The sequence below is a fragment of the Platalea leucorodia genome (genome assembly GCF_965183815.1).
Source record: "Platalea leucorodia genome assembly, chromosome: 9".
NCBI classification, from domain to species: Eukaryota; Metazoa; Chordata; class Aves; order Pelecaniformes; family Threskiornithidae; genus Platalea; species Platalea leucorodia.
The window spans coordinates 33,549,896-33,575,251 of NC_138831.1; the positions used below are offsets into that span (position 1 = coordinate 33,549,896).

Genomic DNA, 25,356 nt, shown 5'->3' on the forward strand with positions numbered 1-25,356 from the left:
TTCCAAGATCCAAGCGTTTGCTGCTTGGAGGCTGGAAACGTCGCCGCTCTCACGCAGTGAGACTGCAGCCATTTCACACTGTTTATGGTTTTAAAGATCCGTCCTATATAAACCCCTGCCCTTCCCCAGACAAAGGAAGGGAAGGAGGCACCGCCGGGCCAGGCTTGCCTGGTCCCCGGCAAATCGAAGATGCCTGAAGTACTTTTGGAAAACTAGTGATGCATGTGGCAGTTCCTACCGGGCGGGGAGCGGCCGGGCCGGGCCGGGCGGGTTCGGTTTGCCTCAGAAGAGCGGCAAAGCAAAGTTCGGACCCGGGAAGGAAGCCGAGAGGCGCCGGAGGGCAGGGCTGAAGGGGCGAAGCAGAAAGGCAGCTCGCGCGAACGGCAAACCTCAGTTTCCCGCGGGGAGCTGCCGCTGCTTTCGAGGAAAAGAGAGGAGAGGAGGGAGGAAAGAGCGGAAGGAGGGAGAGAAGGGGAGGGAGGAGAGCTCCGAGGAAACTTTGGGAGAAAGGGGACGGCGGAGTCCGTGCGGGCGGCCCGGGTCAGTGCACCGCCACGGAGTGCAGGGCGGGCGCCGGGCTGGTGAGAGTCTCGCTGGGGGTGGCCGGGCTGCTTTGGCTGGTGGCCGTCTGCGAGGACGTGGGGCTGAGGGAGGGCGGCGAGTTCGAGAGGATGGTGGGGATGGGCGCGGGCAGGGCGGGCAGGGCCGGCACCGCGGCGGGGGTAGGCTTGATGGGGACGGGGATCGCCGGCAAAGTCTGCCCCCCATGGCAGAGCGGCTTAATGGGCACGCCGTAGGCGCCGTACTCGCTGCTGGCCATGGAGATGGGGGTGGCGGTGTCGATCATGCCGGAGCTGTACATGTGGGGCCAGCCCGTGCCAATGGAGCTGCCCACCGTAGTCAACTGGTTGGGGAGGGGGTAGGCGGCCGGCATGGGCTGCATCGTGGAAAAGGCGAGGCCCCCGGGCATCTTGTACTCTCTGGCGATGATGTTCTCGATGGCGAAGGGGTGCTTGAAGCTGGAGGGCTGGGACACGCCGAGGTTGTACGTGGACATCTGGGGCAGGTGGGTGCCGGTGGCCGCCAGGGCGCTGAGCCGCAGCTTCGCCTGCTGCTGCAGGTACTGCGCCGCGTCCGCCGGCTTGCTGGGGGCCAGGTGGTCCGACTTGACCACCTTGAAGCGCTTGCGGCGGCGCAGGAAGCTGCCGTTCTCGAACATGTCCCCGCAGCTGGGGTGCAGCGCCCAGAAGCTGCCCTTGCCCGGCTGGTCGGGGCGGCGCGGGATCTTGATGAAGCAGTCGTTGAAGGAGAGGTTGTGGCGGAGGGAGTTCTGCCAGCGCTGCGTGTTCTCCCGGTAGTAGGGGAAGCGGTCCATGATGAACTTGTAGATCTCGCTCAGGGGCAGCATCTTCTCCGGGGAGCTCTGGATCGCCATGGCGGTCAGCGAGATGTAGGAGTAGGGAGGCTTCTGATCACTGTAAGTGTTTCTGCCCGGGCGAGGCATCTTCGCTAGGGGACCCGCGGAGATCTGCAGAAGGGCAGCGACAAGGAGGGGGTCGGGGGTGGGGGAAGAGGGGTGAGTCCGAGAGGATTTGCACCGACACCCGGCCGGGGCAGCGGGTGGGTGCGGGGCCGGGCAGGGGAAAGAGGGGCGCGGGGAAGGGGCACGGCGGACCTCAGCCCTCGGGGGGCGGGATGGGGGCAGGGGAAACCAACCCGGGGCTCTGCGCCGCCGGCGGGGAAAAAGCGATGTGCCTTTCTCCCAGCTCCGGCCTCGCTCAGCCTGGCCTCCCCGCAGCAGCCCGCGCCCGTAAAGTTACTCCGGTGGTAGCTCTGCCTTCTGGTCTCGGCGAGGAGGAGAAGGGGACCCCCTCCCATTCCATCCCATCCCACCTCATCTCCTCCCCTCGTCTCCCACCCCACTCCATGCATGCCCCGCATGTGCCCACCTTAAAGTTGCTGGAAGTTGACAGTCCGCATCCGGGACGCAGCTGGGAGTCCGGGCTCTTTCCCACCCCGCTCCTCCGGCGTGCCTCTCGCTCCTTTCCCGGCCACGCTGCTCCGCTTTAGTCCCGAGGAGGCAGCGAGCTGGCTTGGTTTTGGGAATCCTCTGGTACACCCCTCCCTTCTCCTCCGCGGGCTGAATCAGCTTCTTTTACACCATCGGCAGCCGGACTGTAGCAGAGGCTTGTTTGCTTCTCTGCAGCCGCGATGAGCTAAGTAGTTGCCTCCATGTCCTTCCTCTAACCATCTGATAGTTTTATGTGGTGACATGAGCAGAAAAGACCCCTGTAGAGGCGCTTCATTAATGTGCCACTTCTTTGCTATCATATGACAATCGCCTTGGGAGCAGGGGGAGGGGAGCGGGGAGGAGGGGGCTGGAGAGAAAGGCATAATCTGGTTTCATTTACACCTATTTACATGGACACCTTGGGCCAATGGGAATCATTTCCATTTGAAGACAAGGCGAGGGGTGAAAAGGCTCCGCCGGCGGAATTGCAGTGCGATGGTACCCGGTGGCTGGGGGTGGGGGGGAAGGTATGCACTAACCTCTCTGTGGACTTTGCAGGAAGCTTAGTCTGCAATTCACACTTACAAATGGAGGTACTGAGCAGTGGGATGTTTGACATGGAAATTGCTTGGCTGTGGTATTCTGTTTGTTCTGCATTGTTATCTGATTTGTATTGTTGGCTAACTTAAGGCGAGCCTTTTTCCCTGTGACGAGAGACTTTCTCTTTGCCAAATCCGCTCTCCCCGAGCGAAGGTTCTTTCGAGGGGAGAAAAGACCGGGGCTCCTCCGTGGCCTCCCCGGGAAGTTTCCCCCCCCAGCCCAGGCAGGACCGTTGCTCCAGTTCCGCGGACCTGTTGGCGCAAAGCCGGGGGAGTCGCCCTAAAATGCGTCGCAGCGGCCGGGCTCCTGCTCCGCGGCCGGGGCACAGCCCCGGTGTGCTCGGTGCCGAGCTGCCCTCCGCGCCGCTGTCCTGCTCCCGGCGGGCCTCGGGGCGGGGGGGTCCCGCAGAGCTGCTCTGGAGGAACCGGTCCGTGTCACCGGTTGCCGTGCTAAGCATCGTCAACCCGCCGCCTTCTGCGGGATTTCCGTGGTGTGTCTCAGGCTGTCCGTGTGCCTGTGTGCTTCTCGGTGCGCACTTGGGCGTGCAGGAGCAGGCAGGACGTGTAACACCCGAGCTGCGGCTCTCTGCTCCACTGTACTGCCTCCTCCCCGGGAACCAAGGCCCGATCCTGGAACCGCAGCCACCCCCCAGCTTTGGGGGAGCAGCCCCACGGCCAGCCGCCTGTCCTGGGGGGGATCAGGCCCGGAAGGTCCCAGGCTTGCCCTGGCACAGGGGGGAAGTTTGTATGATGTGTATTGCCGAGGCTGCGGGGCATCCTGCCACCCTAGAGCCAGAATAACAGATTGTCTCGGGAGCTGCAAGCCCTGGGAGGAAGAGCCTTTGTGGTGAATACACATCCACTCCATTAACAATATTTTCGGAGTCGGTCAATAACTCACCAAAACGTAACTTAAACACGATGAATTTAGGCGATTAAACAATTTCATTAATATTGAAATGGCTGGCGAGGCTGAGCGCGCCCGCTTGAAATGCAAGCGCACGTTTTTCAATATTAACAGAAGTACTTGAAGAAAAGAATAATGTCACCTTCTTAATTCAGCAAAAATCGCTGGGGTGGGGGAGGGAGCGCCGCGCCGGCTCTCTGAGCAGCGGGCTGCTGCGAGAGGGGCTCCGCGGGCGCCTTAGAGCCTCTCGGAGGGACAGTCCCCATCAGGCAGGGCTCCCCGAAACCGGGCAGCAGCTCGAAAACGCATTTCACACTGCGACTAGCTCCGACGTCGTGTGTGTTAATCTGCGTTCCCCTCGTTCCAGCCCGGCCGCCCTCGGTCCCATCTAATCCCTCTCTCTCGGGGCAGGGTGTCGTTTAGAGAATAATGGGCAAATGGTTGTGTTTCTAGGCATCCGAGAAGCCGACCTCGGCCCCGCGCTGCCGAGCTAACGAGCCCTTTTGGGGGGAGACCTGCCGCGTGTCACCCCCCATGCAGAGAGGGGCCCGGGGGTGCGGGTGCGGTTCAGAGCCCGGGAGCCGCCTTGCTCCGTTGACCGGCCCCGAGGTGCTTGGTGCCAGCCGGGCGGGGCGGGAAGGCAGCCCCCAAACTTTTCCTGGGGAGTAAGAGGTGATGAGCCGATGGACCTTTGTTAGGGGGTAGGAAAGACAATACTCTGAAATGAGGACAGATTCCTCCCAGCGTCCCCTAGGACACCGGGCAGAAGGCTTCTGGTTTCGTATTGAGAGCCCCCAAATATGTGGGTTTAAGGGACATCTCCGACCCTCCCCCCCCTTCTGACACCCCTCGGTTCGGGTTTTGTCTCTCAGCCCAACTTCGCTCCTGAGATGCCTGTCAAAAAGAGAGCTCAGAAACAGCACGGGAGTAAATAAAATTCACAGGCTGACAAATTCTCTTCTTCCTCTTTTTGCCGGTACCTCTTCTTTTCGAAGAAAGAAAAGAACCAACCGCTGGCGCAAATGGGAACCCGCAAGCTGTAAAGTAGAAGTCGACTTCCGTTGTCACTTGCTGCCCCGAGTGCGAACGAGGTATGGCTGTAAGGCACCCGAGGGGTTTTTTCCAGTGCAAAGGAATGTGTGAGCGGAGGGGCAGGGCAGGCAAAGCCATCCCGGTAATTGATACCCAAAGTTTCACCTCGTGTTAAGCACGCAACAGATGACAGACTTGGGCAATATAGGATTTAAATGTAACTTGTAGCATTTGCCTTTTACTTTGAACGCTAACATTAGGGAGGAGGGGAAGGGGCAAGTGAATCCAAATCCATTGTGCAGAAAACCAAAACAAATAGACGTTTTTCTGAATCCTAATTCAAATAAGGAGCTCAGGAGAGGTGTTGGGAAAACTGTATAAAATACACATAAGTCAATTATATCAATGTGCAAACCCAATGGAAATCTATTTCGTGCAATAGCCATTCAGCCCTTGCATGGAGCCCATCATGGACCACCTTTCTGCATGGAAGGTTTGCAATAGCCCCCTTTCCCACAAGCAAGACCACACACGTTTACAGATTTGGTAATAATTTATGCTAATTTTCCTCCATAAATCCACAATTCGCCTCAGTGGCAAGCGGGGCTGTTGAGAGAGGAAAAGGAGAGAGAAAAGTGACAAATACAATATTGATTTTGAATCCTTGTGGCTGCAAGCAGGTGTGTAGCTTTGCAGAGGGGAGGAGTGGGAGAGGCGCTGTGGGGGGAAGCCAAGAAGTTTTCCAAGGATAAGAAAAAGAAAAAAAAAAATCCACTCTGTGTGAGAGAATAGCTCACAACCTTGTTAATATTTACAAACCAGTTGGGAGAAAAGAGAAGGGAGGGGGGAAGTACCAGCTTCTTAGGGTTTCCTAGGTTGCGAAACACAATGCCAGGCTCTGAGCAAGCTTCCTCCGTTTTGGAAAGTCAACTCCAGGCTGCTGGTTGTGGCTGCATTTCGGCTAAGCCTCGCTCTCTTTTTTGTAATGATTCCGCTTCTCTTTGCTTCTCGGGGGCCGGGAGAGAGAAGGAAGCGGAGAGATTTGGGCTCTCCCGCTTTTCTCTGTGCTTGAATTCCCGGTGCGGTTTCCCGAAGCGCTCGGGCCGCTCTGGGAACGGCGGGGCTTTGTCCCACCCCACATTCTTCACCGAATCTGCCACTTTGGCGTGAAACTACTTAGCGCCCTTTCAAAAGGATTTTGTTCCTTTCGCAGCGAGCCCTAAACAAACTCCCCCTGCCTGTTAAGGCTTGAGAACTGCTCCCCGAACCTCTATTCCCGATAGCAACAGGACTGCTCGGGGTTTGCAGCGCCCTTTGCGCCCGGGGGCCGGGCTCGGGCACGGCTGCGCCCCGCGGGGCTCGGCGCTCCCGGCGTTGGGCAGCGCGCCCCGCCGCCCCTGCCCGGCCGCCGCCGCGCTCCCCGTATGCGCTGTTCTCGCCCGCCCCGTCGGGGATGTCAAGCGCCGACAGCCCGAGCGGGCACCTGGCCCCGCTGCGCCGCCGCCGGGGGCGGATCGGAGGACGGCCGGTCCCCGTGTCCCGGGACACGCTCCCTTCCTCATGGCTGGGGGGTCGGTGGACCCTGATCCTCGTCGGATGCAGGCAGGAGGCGGCCCCGGCATCGCCCGTCCGCCCTCTTCCCGGGGGCCGCTGCGGCCCTGTCCGGCGGCCCCGAGGGAGATGGGCTGGGGCGCCCGAGCTCCCCCGTGTCCGCCCCGGCCGCGGCCCGGGGCCCGTCTGCGTGCGAGGCCGCGAGTGGTTGTGTCGTGCGCGGCGCCTTGCCGTGGGCAGGCGGAGCCCGGGGGCACGTATGAGCCCGGCGCCGAAAGTTTGTCGGAACTCAAAGGCCTCTGCCGGCTGCCGTGGGGCCGCGCTGCGAACCCGCTGCCTTTGCCGGGACGAGCGGGTCCGAGCGCGCCCGGGGCGGGGGCGCGGCGCGGGGCTCATCGCTCCCGGGCCTCGGGCCCCGGCCCCGTGCAGCGGGCAGCCCTTTCGCCGGTGCCCGGCGCGCTGAGAGCCCGCGCCGGGGCTGCCCGGCTTCCTTAAGCCCGGGAGGAGGCTGCTGTTCCCACTCAGCGCTCCTGGGGCTGTCCCAGAGCACCTGGTTCCTGACGGGAGCCGGTTTCCCGGGAGAGCTCTTTTCCCTCTGCGCTCCACCTGCCGCCGGCGGTAAATCCACGCGTGGGTAAGCGCAGCACCGCAGGCCCCCCACCTCCCCAGACCCTCCAGGACCTCCCAGGGACCTCTCCGCGGGGTGCCAGGGTTAGGCGGGTCCGACACAGCGAGTGCGGGAGCCCGGGCTAGGCGCGCCGCCGTGCCCGCTTCCCGCGCCCCTCCTTGCCCGCACCGGGGCCCCTCCGCCCGCTCCCCGCCTCCGCGGGGCCGCGCAGGTGTGCGCCCGGGGCCGCGGGCGCAGCCACCGCGTCAGCGCCTCTCCCCGAGCGGTTTGTTAAGTACTGGGCTGTTAGCGCGGATTCCAGCTCCAGTCTGGACGTTATTGCCCCGAGAGCCCGTCTCTGCGGTAAACGTCCCTTCCCTCCCTTTCCCGGAGGCGCTGGAGTATTTATCTGCACGTTTGGGATGCGTTGGTTTGTTTATTTATTTATTTGGAGAAGTATCAGGGGAGGCCTCGCAAACTTTTTCTTTTTAATCTTTCCTTTTAAATAAATGTCGCATTTCAAGTTGCCCTCTCTTCTCTTTTTCGCATTGTAGGAAATATTGAAAATGCCACCTTAGTATTGAAGGGATTAACTTGCTTTTCTCCCAGCCCCTAACTCTGGTGTAAAGGGAGCAGTAGATCAACTGTATAATGTGTGCACTGTTTGGTCATTTGTACAAGCAGAACAAAGGTTGAGCTAAGCCAAATTGCATTGCACTTGTGAACCGAGTCCCAATTTGAAGTATCTTTTACAGCAGGGGGAATGAGAACAATTTCGTGTATGTCTAAAAGGGAATAACAAAGCCACTTTCTAGAGCATCTCAAAGTGAAGTAGTGAGGCGTGACATTCCCAGGGTGAGGAGGGACAAAGGCAGGGTCAGGGGGATGAAAAAGGGAATCAAACAGCCACTTTCACATGTCTGCCCTCAACTGCTGCACCTCTCCATAATAGGAAACAACTGTTGTAAAAAGGGGGATTGCTCCCATTCATTCAAAATAGCAAATGATAGCTAAACAACATTGTCAAAACTGAATCAACTTCTGTGCAGTACCACCCAGAAAAAGGTATTGTGTTTTGGTTAATAGCTGGGTGGAGCAAACTTGATTTTCCTTTCTTTTTCTTTCTTTCTTTCTTTTCTTTTTTTTTAAAGGACTCTTCTTTCCAAATCAGTCCGTTTCATAAACTTTATTTTTAATCATCAGCTTTTTTTCCAAGCCACGCTCATCTCGCTCACGCTTTCTCCCCCAGTTTGCTCGTCTTGGTGTTCCGCACAAAACCAGAAAGGGAAAAAAAAAAAAAAAAAAAAAAAAAAAGGCTGAGTCCCCTTCCCGCTGCGGTCAGAATCGCGGTGCAAAATCCATAAGCAATGTAAATCTTCCCTGAATTGCATGTCTGTGACGCCGGGCAAAACCACCTTTAAATGACTAAGTTATTACTTAGCCAAACATTGTGAAATGGTTTTTATGACAATTGGCGGTGATTTTAAATTGCATATCCACAAGAATAATGGCGCGCCCGTTACGGTTGTTTCCCCTCTTTAAAGGCAAAGGTAATAACGACTTGCGGAATCCAGGCTCAGGCAAACTTTAAGAGAAACATTTTCCCCCATTGTGTGAAGTCTTTAACGAGCCGGGATTTAATTAGGGTCAGAACTTTGAATGCTTGTGTTCTTCTCCCCATTGGCAGGGGGCATGTTTGCAAACAGACCCGTACGTTGCGGTTGCGGCCGCGGCGCGGGGGGGCGCCGGGCTCTGCGCGCTCCTTCCGCCGCGGCGCCCCCTCCCCGCTCCCCCGCCCGGCCGCCACCCACCGAGCGCCCGGGGCCGGGGAGGACAATTCCTCAGCGTGGGGCTCCCCGCCCCCGCGGCCCGGCCGGGCCCCGCTCCGCTGCGGGGCGGGACGGCACCGCCCGCCGGAGCCCCCCCCCGGCGCTCGCACACATGCGAAGCCCGGGCCCGCCTCACGGGGAAGGCGGCCGCCGGGACGGGGGCAGCGCCTCCCTCGGCCGCGCCGTACCTCCAGCAGAGCTGCGGGGCGGCGGGGCCGGGCCCAGCGCCCGCCCCGGGGCGAGCGGGACCCGCGGGCCGCAGCTCGGGGCGCATCGGGCGGGGCGGAGCGCGCAGCACCGCGCAGCACCGCGCAGCACCGCAGGCTCGGCGGCCGTGCAGGGGAGGGGAGGGGAGGGGAGGGGAAGGGCAGAGTGCGGCAGGGCAGCCCGGCAGTTACAGGCGAAGCGCTGCCTGCGTTTTCCGAGTCTAGCGGCTTCCAGCCCTTCCTTACATTTGTTGACATCCTCCGCCTGCCTCAGCTCCCCGGCTGCTACCTACCCTCACGACACGAGCAAAGCTCCCGTCTTCCCATCAACCCTCAGTTCTGCGGCAAAAACCATATTAACCTTCTTTAATATTTCATTCCTGGAAGAGGTTCTTTGGATCTAACTTTAGAAAAGATTTCCCCGCAGCGATTCTTCCCTTATATTTTTTTCTCTGTCTTTATTATCGAGAGGTACTGTAGTCATACAGCATTCAATCAGCTAAAGAGGAAAGAATTTGACAGAGGATTTTTTTCCCCTTTAGCGAGGAAAGAGTTTACATGGGGATAAAAGACATTGCGAATGGCAGAGTTTTTTGAGCTCCGAGAGCGAGGTGTCCGCTCTGTCGTTCAGGGGAGAGCCCCCTGGTATGTCTTCTGCTAGGAAGTATTTCCGTCTAAGTTTGCTCTCTCTTGGGCCACGACCTGTAAACCCCTTGCCCCGTTCCGGGTGACGGCAGGTTCCGTCGGCCCCACCGTTCCCTCGCCGAGGCAGGCGCGCCGTGAAGCGGCGCCCCCGGCAGCGGGGGGAGCCGGCCCGGCCCGCGGACCTGTTGGCAGCCCCGCGCCGAGCTGCGCGGAGCTGCGCGGAGCTGCCCGGGTAAACTGCTTGTGTATCTCACATTATCATCCCGCTATCTGCAGGCAATGTAGATTTTCTAAAGATCTAATGAATAAACAACCAGCAAGTGCTGGCGGTGTAATTTACATTGTTAATGCCTACATGTGTATAATAAATATGCATTTGTATGTCTTCAAATAAACTCTTTTTAGTTTCTAACCTGTGGTGATTTCTTTAAAAGCTGTCTTTTCCAAGAAACCAATTTTCCTTTTCCTTTCCTGAGCTGGCAGGGAAGGAAGAAGCCGAGCGACGCGGCTCACGCCCGCTCTGCGGGGGAGCGGGGCAGCGGAGCAGCGGGGCCGGGGCGCTCGGCGGGCCCCGGGGCGCGGCGGCCGCAGCCCCCGCCCGCCCCCGGCGCGGGAGGCGAAGGCCGCGGCCAGGCGGCGGCAGGCGCTCGTTTCTCCGTGCAACTTGCCGCGCTTTTAACAGCAGAACGATTTAAATGTACAATATTAGCTCACAGTATTAGTCTGGAGGTGCAAAGAACAATCCATTCAGAGACCGAGCTTCAAAGGCACCGGAATCCCCTCAAGGAAAAGTTTACAAATGTGGCTGCTCGCTCCCTCCTTCCCTGCCTCCTCCCCTCCCTCGCCGGAGACAAACGGTTTTCCCTGAACGCCTCTGTAGAGGGCATCCCTGACCAGATTTCTTCCACCTCGCCCTGTGCGCCCGCTCCCCGCGCTTTGAACTGCGAGCTCGGTTCTTCCGTGGGCAGCACCGCCGCCTGCGAACGGCCCCCGCGCCGCCCCGCGGGTCGCGCACCCACGCGGGCGGCGGCAGGCGAAGCTCTCGTTCGCTTCCAGATCTTCGGGCTGGAGAGCCGGGCACTTCGCAGCCCCTGCCGGCTTCACCTTGGGAGGGATAAAGATTTTCTCCTCATTTTTCGCTACAAACCAGGTGCCACTTTCTTACACCGCTTGATGGCAAATGTCTCATCTTCAGCGAGCTCGATCTGGCATACATTATTTTAATTAAGTCTATGGCGATTTACTTTCCTCTGAGATCCATTCCACGGTGCAATTAGGAACGTATTGGTGCTAGCACATATGAATATTCAGGAGAGTGTCAATTAATTAGCAGACAGAGGAATCTCATTATGGTGCTCAAAACCCTTTTAGTGCTAAGCAGAATTAAGGGGGCATTTGCCAATGTGCTGGATTAGTGAATATTTTACTGCGCGCTCATTTAACTTCATTATCATAGCACTTACGCTACTCTCTGATTTTATTAATTAAATTGCTCATTAATCTATCCAGAAAGGGGGATAAAAGTTTTATGACGCCACAGCACTCGCGTAGACGTCTTAAAAAGCCAGCTCCTGCCCTGCCCTGCCGCTCCGCGGGAAAGCCGTTCCCGGGGCTGGCGGGAGCGCACGCGCTGCCCGCGCGGAGCCCCGCGCCCCACAGCCGGGTGCGTTTTTGTCTCCCCTCGCCCCAGAGATGGGTGTAGCGCGGCAATTAGTGCTGCTGCAGCAGCAAAGGGAAAAAGGGTATCGCTGGGAATTTGGAGCGCAGGCTACGGGTCTCGTCTTTTTTCCTACTTAAATCTTTTCCCAACATCTGGGGAGGGGGAAAGCCCGCGATGCGATTAACCCCTTAATCTCTGCACAAACTGCAGAAAGAAGAGGAATCGTCTCCTCTTGGCTAGTGTTCTGGACTAAACCACACGCGATCTCTTTCCGAAAGAGAGAGCAGCGTGACCTGACCCGTCCGCCGGGGCGGAGCGGGGCGCGGTTCCCGGTGCCGGGAGCAGCGGAGCGCGGGGCGGGCTGGCCCGGAGCTCGCGGTTTCTCAGCGCAGGCAGGAGAACCGCGAGGATGGGAAGACAGCGAGCAGGATTACGCTCATTTTCTAATTAGGCAATACTCGAATTCTCGTAATTTTTCCAAGGAGCATTGTATGAAGAGCAGCTATTTAAAAAAAATGTCCGTGGGATATTGTGCTTTGCAAAAAACAAACAAAAATTCCCTCAGAAATGTTTAATATTAAATATTAATCGGATTTAAATTCAGTAGCCGTATCTTGCGACAGTTATAGATGTGCGGGAAGCTATACACAGTCAGCCCTTGTGCCTCTTCACACAGGAGGGACCGACCCGGTGTCAGCGGCGGCTCCGCGGAGGAAAGGGAGACCGATGGAAATGCGTTTAAAAAGTCACCTCCATTTCAACACCGAGCGCGGAATTTGCCCAAAAAGGTTAGAAAGACAAATATTAAATCTGCCTTCACAAAGGGAGCCGCTAAATAGATCCGAAATTAATATGCATGTAAAATTAATTAGCTGCATTTCATGACATCAAAATAAGTACCTGGGAAACAAGAACACCTTCTGGGCATTTGGCACCATATGCTAGAATTATAGTTAATTGACTAATTACATAAATTAGGCATTAATTTTACAACACATCAAGTATAAAAGATATCTCAATTAATTGCGGAGCGAGGCGAAGGTTAAAGGGGCGGCTGGCGGTCCGGCCGGGGCGGGCGCTGCCAGCGGCCGGAGCCCGCCGCCGACTCGGGGCGGTCATTAGCGCGCGGAGACAGAACGCCGAGTTCATTAGAATCAATTACACAGCCGAAGATTGATTAGCTCCCGTCAGGGCGCGGCGGCCCGCCGCCCGCCCCTCCCCGCCGCGGGGGCCGCCACCGTCCCAGCCCCAGCCCCGCCGGGCCGGGCCGGGAGCCGCCGCCGCCGCCCGGAGCCGAGAGCGTCGGAGCCCGCTGCCGCCCAGCGCACGGTATGGCCCGGGGCGGCGATGCGCTCTCTCTGCTTTGACCCCGCCCGCTCCCTTTGGGGCTCCGTTAGGATCGAGCCCTCGGCCCTCCCCCGCACCCCCTAGTATTTTATTCTGGAAAGAAAACAGTTCTGTGGAGAAAAGGTGCAGGGTTGGGTTGCCTTCCAGTGAAGTTAGTCAGATTTTCCCGTGATTTTGCGAGAGCAGCCTTAAGTTTCAAATAATATTAAAAACTTGAGGTAACTAGAGCTGCAGCACGCTGTACCTGCGCCTCCGAGGTATGAGGTGACGCTCTCCATAGGCCCAGCGCTCTGGAGCCTCCTCGCCTTGCAGGGAGGCTGCCTGCAAGCTGGGGAGCTGCCTGGCGAGGCTGTCTTCATCCCCTCGGAAGAAAAGGAGCGTCCAATTTCACCTGACTGTACCCAAAAAAGGTGCCAGGCTGTCTGCAGTTTACCTCGTAGCTAACAATTTAAGCACAAGGGTGGTTGTGTTAAAATGCAGGAAGGAGTTTGACCTAATGGGAATAATTACATCTTAAAAGCTTAAAATGGCAAAATTCAAACCAGTAAGGGAGCTCCAGGGACCAAAGAAAGCTCAGGCCGTGGAGCAAGGAGTGGAAAGATTTTCATACTAAAAGTATTTGGGGAGGGACTGGCAAGTGGTTTGCATTTACGCTGGGATTTGTTGAACACCATGAAGCAAAGAAACAAGTCCTACTCTGCAGCTGTCGGCAAGGTGACTGGTGAAGCTGGGGCCGGGCCTGCCCCAGCAGAACAGGAGGCCCGTGGCAGGTACCAGGCAGGCTGCAGGGGGGGCTTGCTTCTGCCTTGGTGGGGAGGTGTGGGGGCTATTTGGGGGGCTCCACTAGTTTCTTCCGTGAATCTGCCTTACTAATATAAAAAAATTTGGCTTCCTTCCCCCTTTGTAAATAAACATTCCATAGGAATTGGTCTAGTTGCATCAGTAACAATACAGCCTGACTGCTGATGGGCTAGAAAACAGATGAAAACCTGCCACACGTCTATCTTTTTATTGAGACAAAATGTTCATTTTGATGTAGCAGTTTTGTGCTGTTGGCAGATGCTGAAGGTACTTGAGGGAGATGTTGACAAGTGGATAATTGTCAGCAGAACTAAAACAGACACTTTGTTTACAGTTGAGCATGATTAATTGAGAGTAAATAAAATAGCAGCTCTGTTCATAAACTCTCTCAGCAGCTCAAGTTCAAAAACAGGCAGCATACTCCAGAAAGGAAGGCACTGAACCTGCCATCGTTTTTGAGGAAGGGCTCATATGCAGGGGTCAGTAACTGAGCTCAATAATTAGGACACATGGTGCGGTGTGGGGCACCAGCCTCTAGGTTTCAAGCCGCATGGTTTCCTGCTCACTTTTTTCTTTCTGCCGGTTTCTTTTTTTGTTTTTTTTTCTTCCTTTTTTTTTGGTTTACATGGCTGGATCACAAAGGGTTGTGGATCAGACATTGATTTAAAAGAAAATGTTGTGCATCTGAATGCTGAACACAATTGACATGTTCAGGTAAAACGTGGGGACGAAAATGGTCTAGGATACTTCATCAACAGTAAAATATTAAGTGATGTGGTAATCTTTCTTCCTGCATTGTAACTTAAGGTTGTTATAGAATATTTCATGCTGTATAACAGTAGTGAGCAGCACAGATTAGTGCTCATGGTCCAGTGAACCCCAGGTGTACTCTGCAGGTTTTTTTGTAAATCAAGACATGTTTCTATTTGTATCTCATGTAGCAGTGTATATTTACCCAGAGTTGTACAGAAGGTGGCATAGTTAGTATCTAAGTGATACTGATGCTGCTCAGACTAGACAGATGCTGCAGCTCAACTGGAGGGTGGGGGGAAATAGTGCTTACCTCTCCAGAATTGCCCAAATGTGGTGTTTGTGCATATCTTTCTCAAAATTATGATTTCCCCTCTCCTTTGTGCTTTGATCACCTCTGAAGCCACTTGCTGTGAATTATTCTTCCTTTAATGGATGGGAGCCCTACTAAGAGACTGTTGTAGCAGCCAGCTTAGCCTCCCTGGTGTGTAGCACACTTTTAAGCAAAGTTATTAGCCTGTTAATCTATATTCAAATTTCCTGCCATGGTCCTGTCCTTGGGTGGCTAGTAGTGGCTAGTGGTTTAAGAGTAGCACATCCATATGTATACCTGTTGCCAGTGGGCATTCAAATGACTGTAAGTGGACTGCAGCTGCTCACAGCCTGTAAACGAGATGCATGCTTGCTCTTTCAGTACTGAAGGAGACATAAGGTCTCTTATTGATGACTGTTGTATATTTCTTGTTGAATCAGTTTACTGCAGCATGTGGGGGGTTTTTTTTGTACTACCTCTATCCTACTGTCATTGACTTTGACTGGAAGGGGTCTGGTGACAGCAGTCTGTGCCAGCTTCCAAGGAATGCCCATATGACAATATCGTTCAGTCTCAGGCCCACAGTTTAAAGATGTGGTTTCTGGTGGCTATGTTACAGCCGTATCCACTTTGAGAGAGGGGAAGACTGCTAAGAATTTCTAAGAGGTTGAATGGTGATATACATTTATCTGTCTTTTCAACGTACAAGTAACGTTTAGTTATTATTTTGCACTCTGAAGGCCAGTCACGCCACCAGCCTCCTCTCCAGGGATATCATTAGCACTGAGGGTGCTGCTAGTACAGTGTGTGGGTGTGGTGTGGCTCCATCACCCACACGCAATGGACCATGTTTCTAGCATTGCTCCTGCTGCTCACTGGCTGCTTGGCTCCTGTCCAAGTGGGACCCATGGGTCTCAGAGCCATGCCTAAGGACATGTATTCTAATTGGTCAATAGCTAATCAGTAGGATTATTAATTAACTTAGATAGTTTACACTATCACAGCCAGTATGATTGCTCTTTTTTTGCTTTGAAGCCCTCTGTATCCTTAGTATTTCTCCAGTTCCTTCTGAAATCTTTCCCCTTCACTTTATCTGTGATCATGACTTTGCTCATCCCTCATCTAGAATGTGTCTCTTCCTCTGGAACATATGCTTGTCTAAGCTGCAGCAGTTGTTGCTTGCCTGTGCAGCTCAGAAGTGCCCCAGGATGCTCCTCAAAGGCTGCAGCACTTCAAAGGAGATGCTGCAGGCTCATAGCAGCCAGAAAACAGGCGCTTGCAGTGCTCTAAGCCCCAAAGGTGGCTGCTGGCATGGATGTAAGAGGAAAAGCTCCTTTCAAGGAGCAGCTTTGGAGTTTCCTTCTGTAGGGGAGCACTGGGCACTTCAGGGACAAGGCAGCAAGCCAGGATCCTCTATGCAGGTTGTGAAGATCTTCCCAGAAGCTAGAGCAGCTGTGTGGGGAACTCCTGGGTGAGTCAAAGCACCAAGGGGGGCGGCGGGTGGAGTTTCCCTTGCGGGGAGATGAGAGCATTGTCTGTTCTGCTGCTGGTAAGCTTTCCAGCCCCAAAGTTACTGCTGTCTTCTACTGCCCTTAAGTCCACCGTGTTTACTTTTTTGGATGGTGGCAGGTGTCAGCTCTCCAAACAGAAGGCCCTGCAAGGCAGAAGGAAAAAAAGTGGTTTTCATACGTATGTCAACTTTGCACTTTCACTGGTCAAATGTCTGGTCAAGGACTGTCAGATGGAAAAGACTTACTTCTAAGATAAAATCCCTTTGGCCATACCTATAAGCCTAGTTTACCTAGCACCTTTAGAGGATGAGTTCTCTAATGGAGCCATATAACTTAAAAAACAGGCCCAAAGGCAGAAGGTTTTGCTTCAGTTGACATCAGTGGAATTGGTGTATTTTACAAATGGTAGTGATCTACCTCATTCACATGTGAATTGGATGTGACTTCTGAGTGAAGATATGTTCGGTTTCTTTATGACCCAGGCACAAGAGGTATGCTGCTTGGACCTACAGGAATGTCTATCAAAAGTTGCCATAAATCTTATTGATTCTGTAGTCTACAGCAAATCCTGAGAAGTCTAAATGACCATATGATATATTGCAGTAATGCCAAAAGGTCCAAGCAGAAGTCCAGGCCTCATTGGAGAAGATGACATACCATCTCATGCCCTTCTACTTTTTACAGAGCTTTTCAGCTGCAGTGGCCTGGCAGCTGTGTTGGACTGATAAGATGGTGTGAACTGGATGCTTCAGTCTAATTGGCCCAGGGAGATGTGCCTGGCTTTCTTGCTGCCCTGTCAATATAATGCTCCAGGGCATTAAGGGTATGAGCAGCAGATGGGTGTAGGATATCTTTTCCTCGTGGTCAAAAGTTAGTAGTGGATCCTGAAGGCAGTCCTCCTCTGGGCACAAACCTCGAGGCAACCCATCATTTGCTGCTTCATTATCTTGAAAGACCTTGAGTTGGAGTCAAAATTGAAAGAATGAGCCAGATTCATGAAGGTGAATGTGTTTGCAGCTGACAAGCGTGGACACATGCTGGTAACCATCTGCTGGGATTCGTTGTAGGTAGCCGTGGAAGTACATTTTCATGTATAGGCTGTGAATGCTATGTGCACGATCTACTTTATATGCATGTGCTGTCCAATTACATAGATGCACCGGTATTAAAGTCTGTTTAAGTGGTATTTATCTTATTATGTACTCTTTGGGAAGAGACTGTCTTATTATCCGTTAGATATTTCCTTCTGCAAAAAAGAACGCCTCTTTTAAGAGGTGGTTGTACACTTAAATCCGAAGAGAGACAGCACAGTTTTCCTTCTGCACTCTATGTATGTAAAGTTTGTATATATTTGCAAAGTAGAACTTTGTTTAACTTAGTTGTCATTAATGGTCAGAGGTGCCATGGCACTAGTACTTTACAAGTCAATTATACATAAAACATTGTAGCAGGATTATTAGAAAGTATTGAATGCTTGAGAATATATGTGATACAGGAAGGGGCACAAAATTGCTGTGTACTTAGCGTGTATAATGCAGCTTGCTCAATTTGTTCCTGGCTATTCATAGGAGAGTACGCTTTCTCTTTTTAATTGCACAAGATGACAAGACCTTTTAATTAAGGTGGCATCTATAGTATTCATATACTGCAAAACCCACAAATGACTAAAACTTAATAGCGTCATAAAAACTATGGTTAAAGCTTTTACCAACACTGCCATCGCAGCAGAAGGTTTTAAATCAGCTGTGTCAGAAGTGAACTTATGCCTACGCAGAGGCTACTGATTCCGAGAGCAGTAACTGGTTTCTTTTTCTTACAGAAATAAAGTCTTTGTGATTTTTATGGTTGTAGGAGTGAAACTGGTAAACAGCCCTTCTGTCTTTTCAGGTGTACCTGCCCTCCCTTGACAAATTTCTGCAGCTTCTGTAACATCCTGTTTCCGGTTAGAAGATACTGTTGGGGAAAGAGGATAAAACTACTCTTCATTGCTCAAAAGTTTCCTGCAGGCTTCGATGGGACAGAAGGGCAGGGAATGAGAGTTTTGTGCATCGGCAGATGTGCGGAAGCAGGCAGTGTTAGATGCCGTAGGAACAGAGTAAGGCAGGAACCTCCGTGCCGCTCAGCTTTGACACTGACTTACTGTCTCACTTGAAGTGAACCACACCATCCAGTTTAGGGATCGTATGATTGCAGTAGGGTCACTGCTGTAACATGTGATGTTAACAATTTGCAAGCAAAGTCCTTTCACAAGGATGTATGTATAGGCAGATTATTTCGTTTCTTCCCCTTTTCTTTATAATGACAGTCTTACATTTGTTGGGCTGATATTTTTGGTGGGGACACTCCTTCACCATCCCTGTTTCATAGGATGCTATGCTGTGGCATCCCAGGAGCCTCTAGGAGGTGCATCCCACTACTGACATGGGATACGCATCAGCTGAACATTCCCAGTTTTTGCCTTGGTAACGCTGGTAAAAATGGGAATGGTTCTCGGTTGCTTTTGTGAGGGGGTTAGGCTTTTTTTTTTTCCCCACTTTTTCCATGGAATGTAAAGGAATATTATGCAGATGCTTAAGGTATGGTCTTATTTTTGGCGAGAGCTTTTTGTGTTTTTCATCACGTTTAGTCTATGGAAAAAGCACCTTCGTGTATATGTAACAGTTACTGCAGGGGGCTTTTGCAGGCATTTCTTTTTCCATAGAATTAGATATTTAACCGTTTGGTTTTAATCATAATGTCATGATGCATGGAGTTCCTTGAGCACACATTGTTATCAATTAAGAAATAAACCAGTTCGTATAATTCAACATTTCCTTTGGGATTAGTTCAGAAAGCGACATGATTTTTACCTCATTGCTAAAAATACTGCATTGTTTACCAGATGAGTATTTAAATAATTTAAAGATGCTATTCCAAAGAGAGACCTTGTTAGAGTGAAAAGTGCTTTACCATGAGAACCTCTAGCAAAAGAGAGTAAACAGGAAAAGAAGGAGGGACCTTGGGATGTATTAACATTTAGCAACACTAAAATGAATTGTGTTAATCATGTCTGGTTTGATATTAGGGAATTATGCTGATTGAGTGTACTCTCTCCATTGTCAGGTTTTGAGTGCTGTTTTTTGACTTGTGGGTGTGGAAGCAGTCATTTGGGGATTGCACTACATCAAGCTTTGTGACCACTGGGGTTGTTCAGCTGACCAGAATCCTTGATTCTTCAGTCCCCTTTGTATCACTAGTCCAATCCCAAGGGCCCTGAATGGCAGGAGTTGATTAGCTGAGTAGGCTGAGGAGGCTGCAGTCTTCCTGTTGGTATTTTCTAGATTGGCATGTGTGGCCTGGGATTCAGAGCACAGGAAAAGCTACGTATCCTCCTCTTCCAGCCCTCCACCTCAACCATCTACCTTCTGTTCTGCTTCCTGTTATCTAGAGAGCTGCGAGGCCTTCCTTCAGCAGGTGCCTGGTTCATCCAGCAAGGGGGCTGGAGTTGGGACCACCATCATGTTCTGACAGAAGTTAGTGTAGCCCTAAAAAGCCAAGGGAATGAAAGTAGCATAAAGCTATTTAAGCCTCTCTTCAAGCCCTCTGGTGCTCAAAGGATCCTTTGTTAATGAGATGGAGTACAGAGACAGTTTAATCTGATGCTAAAGTAGTACTTCTGAATACAGACAAAATATCTAAGTTATGATGGAACCTGTGCATCAATGCTTGTCAGAAAGCCTGCACCAAGCTCTAAGAACACAAGGTAGAGTTAGTCTGACACATTTTGGGGAAGCTCCTGAGACCATTTTACCACTTGAACAGATTCAGTTATTTTACAAACCTGTCATGCGAATGGTATTCATCTTGGCATTTGTCAGACTGCCACATGCAGATCACCACTCTTTACAAGAGAAATAAACCAAATTGGATGTGGGAAGAGGGATGGAAACATGTAAACAGATTTTCATAAAGTGTGACTGCTTATCTGAGCCCCAAGTCACAAAAGGAACTTGAGTTGTGCTTATTTAGTTCATCTGTTAAATGACTTGCAAATACGTGCTTAAATTTAATCCTAGAAATGAAAACATTTGGTAAATGCTGTCCTACATGGAACTATGTTCCCAAATGGCCTTTGTGCATTTTCAGATTGTTTAGGAGTTTCCTTTTTCTGTAGTAAGGGAAAAATAATAAAAACACAATTTGAAACAGAAGCTTGGCTGTAACCGTGATGATCTGAGGACTGTGGCAGGACAAGATTTGTAGGTGGGGGTTGTAACTCAGACTATTTGGTATCAATGGAAAAATTAGACTAGTTTTTAGACCCACAAGAATCCCTATGTAAATGATGTGGTCTTATACTTCTGTACTTAGCACATTAGCAAAGCTTATTCTCACCCAAGCATCAACACTATTGGAAGATAATATTGCTGACATTACAGAGGATTTGGAAAGTCTTCATGTTGAGGAAGAGTCAGTTCCTCTAAAACAGTCCAGTGTCCAGTGGCCCAAAGAGTTTGAAAATAAGAGAAAAGCAGTATTGTTTCCTAATGCAAGCTGATCCTTCATGCTTTAAGCAATGGAATTTTCAGCCCTAATAAAGGTTTTAGGACCACCGGTATTTGCTGTTTTAGTTGGACTTTGTGGATGCTTGGTACCTTACAGGATTTAGTGACTCTCCCTGTGTAATTTGTGATTGGATTTTGTACCTAGGTTTTGTATTGGTAGGAAAATGATTTGGTTCTTGATGCTTTCAAATGCCATGATAGCAGGCAGCGCTGCGGACTATCACCCCTTTTATTGAAAGGAGGCTGGGGATAAGAGAATTGCAGTGAGGAAAGGGATGCTTGGCTCTGGGATTAATTCCCTGTCTATTTGTCTCATGGAGCTTAGAGTTCAACTTCAGGGCATATTTCAAGGCGACATTTATGCTCAGGGACAGGACTGACAGCAGCGCTATGTGCAGCACTCCTACTGACTTCAATGAGAGCTCCTTGCAGAAAGCGAGGGTAGAATGGCCCTTGAAGTTTGTGACACAGAGCGTGGCTTGAGGAAATGTGTGCATGTTTTGTGCTTTGGGTGTTTTTTTCAATGAACATGCTGCCAATCTACTAGTGTTTTGGGCCCTGATCCTGCTGTGCAGATTCAATAGGCGCATGCATGCTGTTGAATACACCACGTTGAACATTAATTTATGGGAATTTTGTAAGCAAACTTTATGTATGTAGCAGCTGTAATAAGCATGTTTTTTACAAGCTGCAAATAAAAAAAAAAAAAGAAACCATATCATGCCTATTTAAAGGCTTGCTGTTTTTTTTTTTTATTTCATGGTTGTTACAGATGTTACTGTTTTGAGACATTTGCTTAATAGAAAACGAAGAAAGAACAAAATGTGAGTGTTCAGTAATATCAGCACCTCTCTCAAGCTGTTAGCTTTACCAGTAGACATATCCTTAAGTGTCAATATTTTTTTGTTTTGGGGTTGATCTTAGAGGAGGAAAAAAAAAAAAATTAAAATTATTTGCCCTTCCCAAAGGGCAGAGATAGATCCAGATAGAAACATTATTTCCAAATATTTCTTGTAGAGTTCTGCTGAAGCAAAGAATGAGATTAGAGGAAAACTGGAAATATAGGCTACTTCTGATGGGTCCATCTGTCCAAATTCAGATGATTGGACAGAATCTGTCAAAGATTGAACCTTATTTATCTGCTTCTGGTTATAGGCTGTGGAAACAAGGAACTGAAAGTGATGTGTAGTGTGACCCTGTATGTAGTGTTTATGTTCTTAACCTTTGTGACCATGGATATTTCTCTTTTTTGTCCTAATGTCTGCTATTCTGTCCCTCTCACTACCTGTTCAAGATACCATTATAGACATCTGAGCAGGAGCAGAGTGAGCAATCTACTCTGTGCGTTGTTACAGGGAGCGAGCCAGTGTGTAGGGAAAAAAACCAAAATGAAAAGAAATCTGAAGTCTGATCTCAAAGTCAGAACTTGTTCTGTGATTTCTGAAAGCAAGTAAAGTCATGGCATGCATTTTCAGTACTGGGGAATAAAAGCCCAAATGCTCCAGCTAGGCTGCTGTTCCGCTCAGCTTAAAAGCTGAAGTGCTGTGTTAAATATGAACTTACTTGAACTGCTTTGCTGTGGGAAAACTTTTTGCATTCCAGGAAGCACGATTGCTTCCCACCTGTGCCAGAATCCTGCCACTGATGAAACTGCCAGCACTGAAAAATGTCTCTCTTATGTAAGTGCTATGAAATGCTCCTACAGAACTTTGTTACAAAAATATCCTGGGTTTTTTATTTTGAAAATAGGGTCACCTTAAACTTGACGAACTTTCACAGCCTGAACAAGCAGGAGGACCATGTGGAGAAAAATGTCTCTGGGGATGTAGTTTTCGGTGAGTAAGTTCACTTGAGGCATGAGTCTTGGGTAGAGTGACTTGATTCCATTTACTAATGCAAAATTTGACAACAGTAAAAACACCCTCACTGTTTAATCTTCCACTAGAGGGGAAAAAAAAAAATGAAAATACTTTTTTCTTTCCCAGAATAGCTACCTGGCAGAAAACTTGAAATATGTGAATCCCCTTCTTGATACCAAGTCACTTTGTTGATGAACAGTGCTCCCAGCAAAAACTGGGAATCATACCAGACAAAGGATGCCTGGCATCATTATCTGCATTATATATCAATAGTTGTGCTTCCTTGCTTATCAAGTGTATAACCTTGTGTGTCCTTAAAGTGTAAAAACAAAACACCCACCACCCTAAGGACACCTGGGACTGTACTTCTAAGAAGCCAAGAGAAATAAAAAGATTTTATTAAAATATTATGAATTATTGTTAACATATATTTACATAATTTAATTCATCCCAGGAAACATCTTAAAGAATGAAATATTATATCCCTATAGTCATGAAGCCACCCTTTAATTTCATCATTTCACTGCTACAATCCATCAGTACAGTAGCTCTGGATTTGGGGGGGTTTGCTTATTTTCTGTAATAACAAGACAACTTACGTTTCCAAAGGAAATGCCATTAGATGGGATAGTTGTCTGGCTCCATTAGCCCAACCCTGAACTGGAGAGAGAGTGTCTCTGAAAGATTCTTTTTTTGAGTGAGCAGTTTAAAATGTTACAGCTAGTGGGCTAAGCAAACTGGGTCAATGGTGTTACTCGAAAATGATTGCTGTGTTAGTAACTGACATTTAAGGCTTTGATATTTCTATTACAAGCTTCTTTTCTTCTTTTCTTGGGAGTGCTTAACTTGGAATTAATTTTGTTAGGCTGAATGCCATTAAGATTAGAAAATTGAAGGTCCTTTGTGCTTCTCATGTATAGAAGCAATCTCTGCTGAAGGTCTTGTCTCTGAAATCTGTTGCCTGTTTAGTCTGAGCGAGATCTGTAGCGTTTTTGCAATTAACAGCTATCAATTCAATAAGGACTTCTGACATTCTTGGTCAATTGTTTTGCACAATCACTATTTTAAATAGAAAACTGCTAGGATTCTGATTACACTAATGGAAGTGAGGAGGAAAACAAGGCTGAGGAAATCAATATGATGTTAACGATGTCTTTTGGAAAAACTAATTTATCGCAGGGCCCATTACTAGAAGTAAAATCTTAGAAAATCCCGAGATAAATTGGAAGGCAGAGAGAATTAGAGCCTTGTGTGTGCTGTGTACAAGTGAGAAGGCTTTTGGTAAAATATCTGTGTTTAATCACAGAATAGTCTTACTTGCAAAACCATGTGCATAAACAAAATCTTCTGTTTCAGAGCAAAAATAGGGCTAATTGTGTTGCTGCCAAACAAATCTGCTTGACAGCATGTACATTAAAAGGGCATTATGCTAGTGAGGAAGCACACTGAGGAATCCTGAAAATTGCTTGTCAGGAAGCATAGCGCTGTTGGGGTGACCAGATGCTTGTGAACCACAGGTGTATTGTTTCAACTTCTTGTGGTTTTAATCTTTGAATTTTGAAATTCAGGAACACCTGCATTTCCCGAACACATCTGTCTGCTTTGCCATGTCTATTTTCCCCTCTGTCAGCAGTTGGCTACCAGATGAGCTTTAGATGAATAGCATTCACCTTACTTCATAGTTGTTTTATGATGCTGGTTAGATGAAATAGTTCCAGCAGATACTCTCAATAAGCAAAGGCCTGTACTCTCTGCAGTTCATTGAACCCATATGGATGAGAACAGCTGGAAAGATGGGTTTGCTACCTGAGGCCAATGTTTGTGTTGCCAACCGCGACTCCAGCTTGCTGACCCTTGTATAATTCATTGCAGTTGAGGAAATGTTGCTCACACTATTCCATTTTGTGATGAATGGCATTACTTAAAACTGATAGTCTTGTAAAGCAGTGGTGACTTCCCATGTCTGACAGATGTGAACAAAGAATACAGTCAATAAATATCACCGTGTTCTAAAGGAAGATTCACTGCTTGCAGTTGAGGGGGAGGAATTTCAATGCAAACAGAAAACGGGTGGAGAAGAAGCTGGTTTAAAATTACAATTTAAAGGTTATGCTTAAGGATGGACTTTTGTGGGGATTCATGCATTCCGGGTCTGTGAATCATCCAGGTATAAGGCTGTGGGCACATATTTCAATCTAGCGTCGTGGAACAGTTACTGCTTCACTGACCCTCTTACAGTAGCCAGGCAAATGGTTTCAGTGACCTTGCTGAGCTTAGACTTCCGTGGAATTTGCCCAGAAAGGGAAGGATGCCTCAGGAAGGCCACGTCTGGATAATAATATTTTCTGTTTAGTGCTGTTGCTTTGGGGAATGTTCTTCATCCAGACATTTCCTGGTGTGTTTTTATTGACACCTTTTTCAAAACTGAGGTTGAGTTTTCGCATATTTGTGTGAAAGAGTATCTGACCTACTAAGCAGTATCTCTGAACTCCATGAGATGTCCTTGGTAGACTTTGCTGTAGGCCTTTGCAGGCAGCAGCCCAAGGTTCTGCTGAGAGAGATTAGAGCCAGATAATTGTATCCATAAGAAGAGCAAAAAGGCAGATTCTTTGAAAGGTCAGGAATATCCATGAGAAGCCGTTAAGAAAAGGGGAAGAGGAACTGAGAAGAGAAACAAAGTGTTCTAGCAGGTTTGTGTCAGAGACCCTGGCAGAAATTATTATGGTCTGAGATACGAGCACGGTGCCTGGGGAGGTGGAGTTGAGTAGATCTCTGCGTGGGTTGGAGGCAGTGCAAGGAGAGCAGGGGGTAGGCTTCAGTGATGAACAAAGTGAAGTGAGTGGTGGAAACACAGGGTGAGAAGGGAGCTAGATTCCTCATGAATATGAACACATCTTTCATGGAGCCGGTGTCCCTACGCTTTTATGGTATAAAAGTAAAAATAACGTAATTGATTGTATTTATATAAGAATGTACAGGGCACACAATCACTTGATATTTATTTGTCCACATTCACTCTGTAGTAGGTGTGCAATTGTTTCAGTCTCCTGCTTAACCTCTTGCCACTCCATAGGGTTATAAAGATAAATTAGGTAGTGTTTCTATAGAATGTTGTGAATATCAGACTGATCCAAAGTCCTTTTGAAGTTGAGAGGTATGGATTGATATTTGTCTCCTGTTCTTT

The 25,356-nt window shown here is 50.0% G+C and overlaps 1 protein-coding gene across 1 annotated transcript; it reads right to left on the minus strand.

Moving 5' to 3' along the window:
• Nucleotides 1–541: 541 nt before the first annotated feature.
• On the minus strand, nt 542–1,504 carry FOXB1 (forkhead box B1; the record flags this gene model as incomplete). The annotated part of the gene is made up of 1 exon (XM_082321673.1): nt 542–1,504. One exon carries the CDS (start codon nt 1,502–1,504, stop codon nt 542–544), a length of 963 nt encoding a protein of 320 aa, XP_082177799.1.
• Between the last annotated feature and the right edge of the window lie 23,852 nt (nt 1,505–25,356).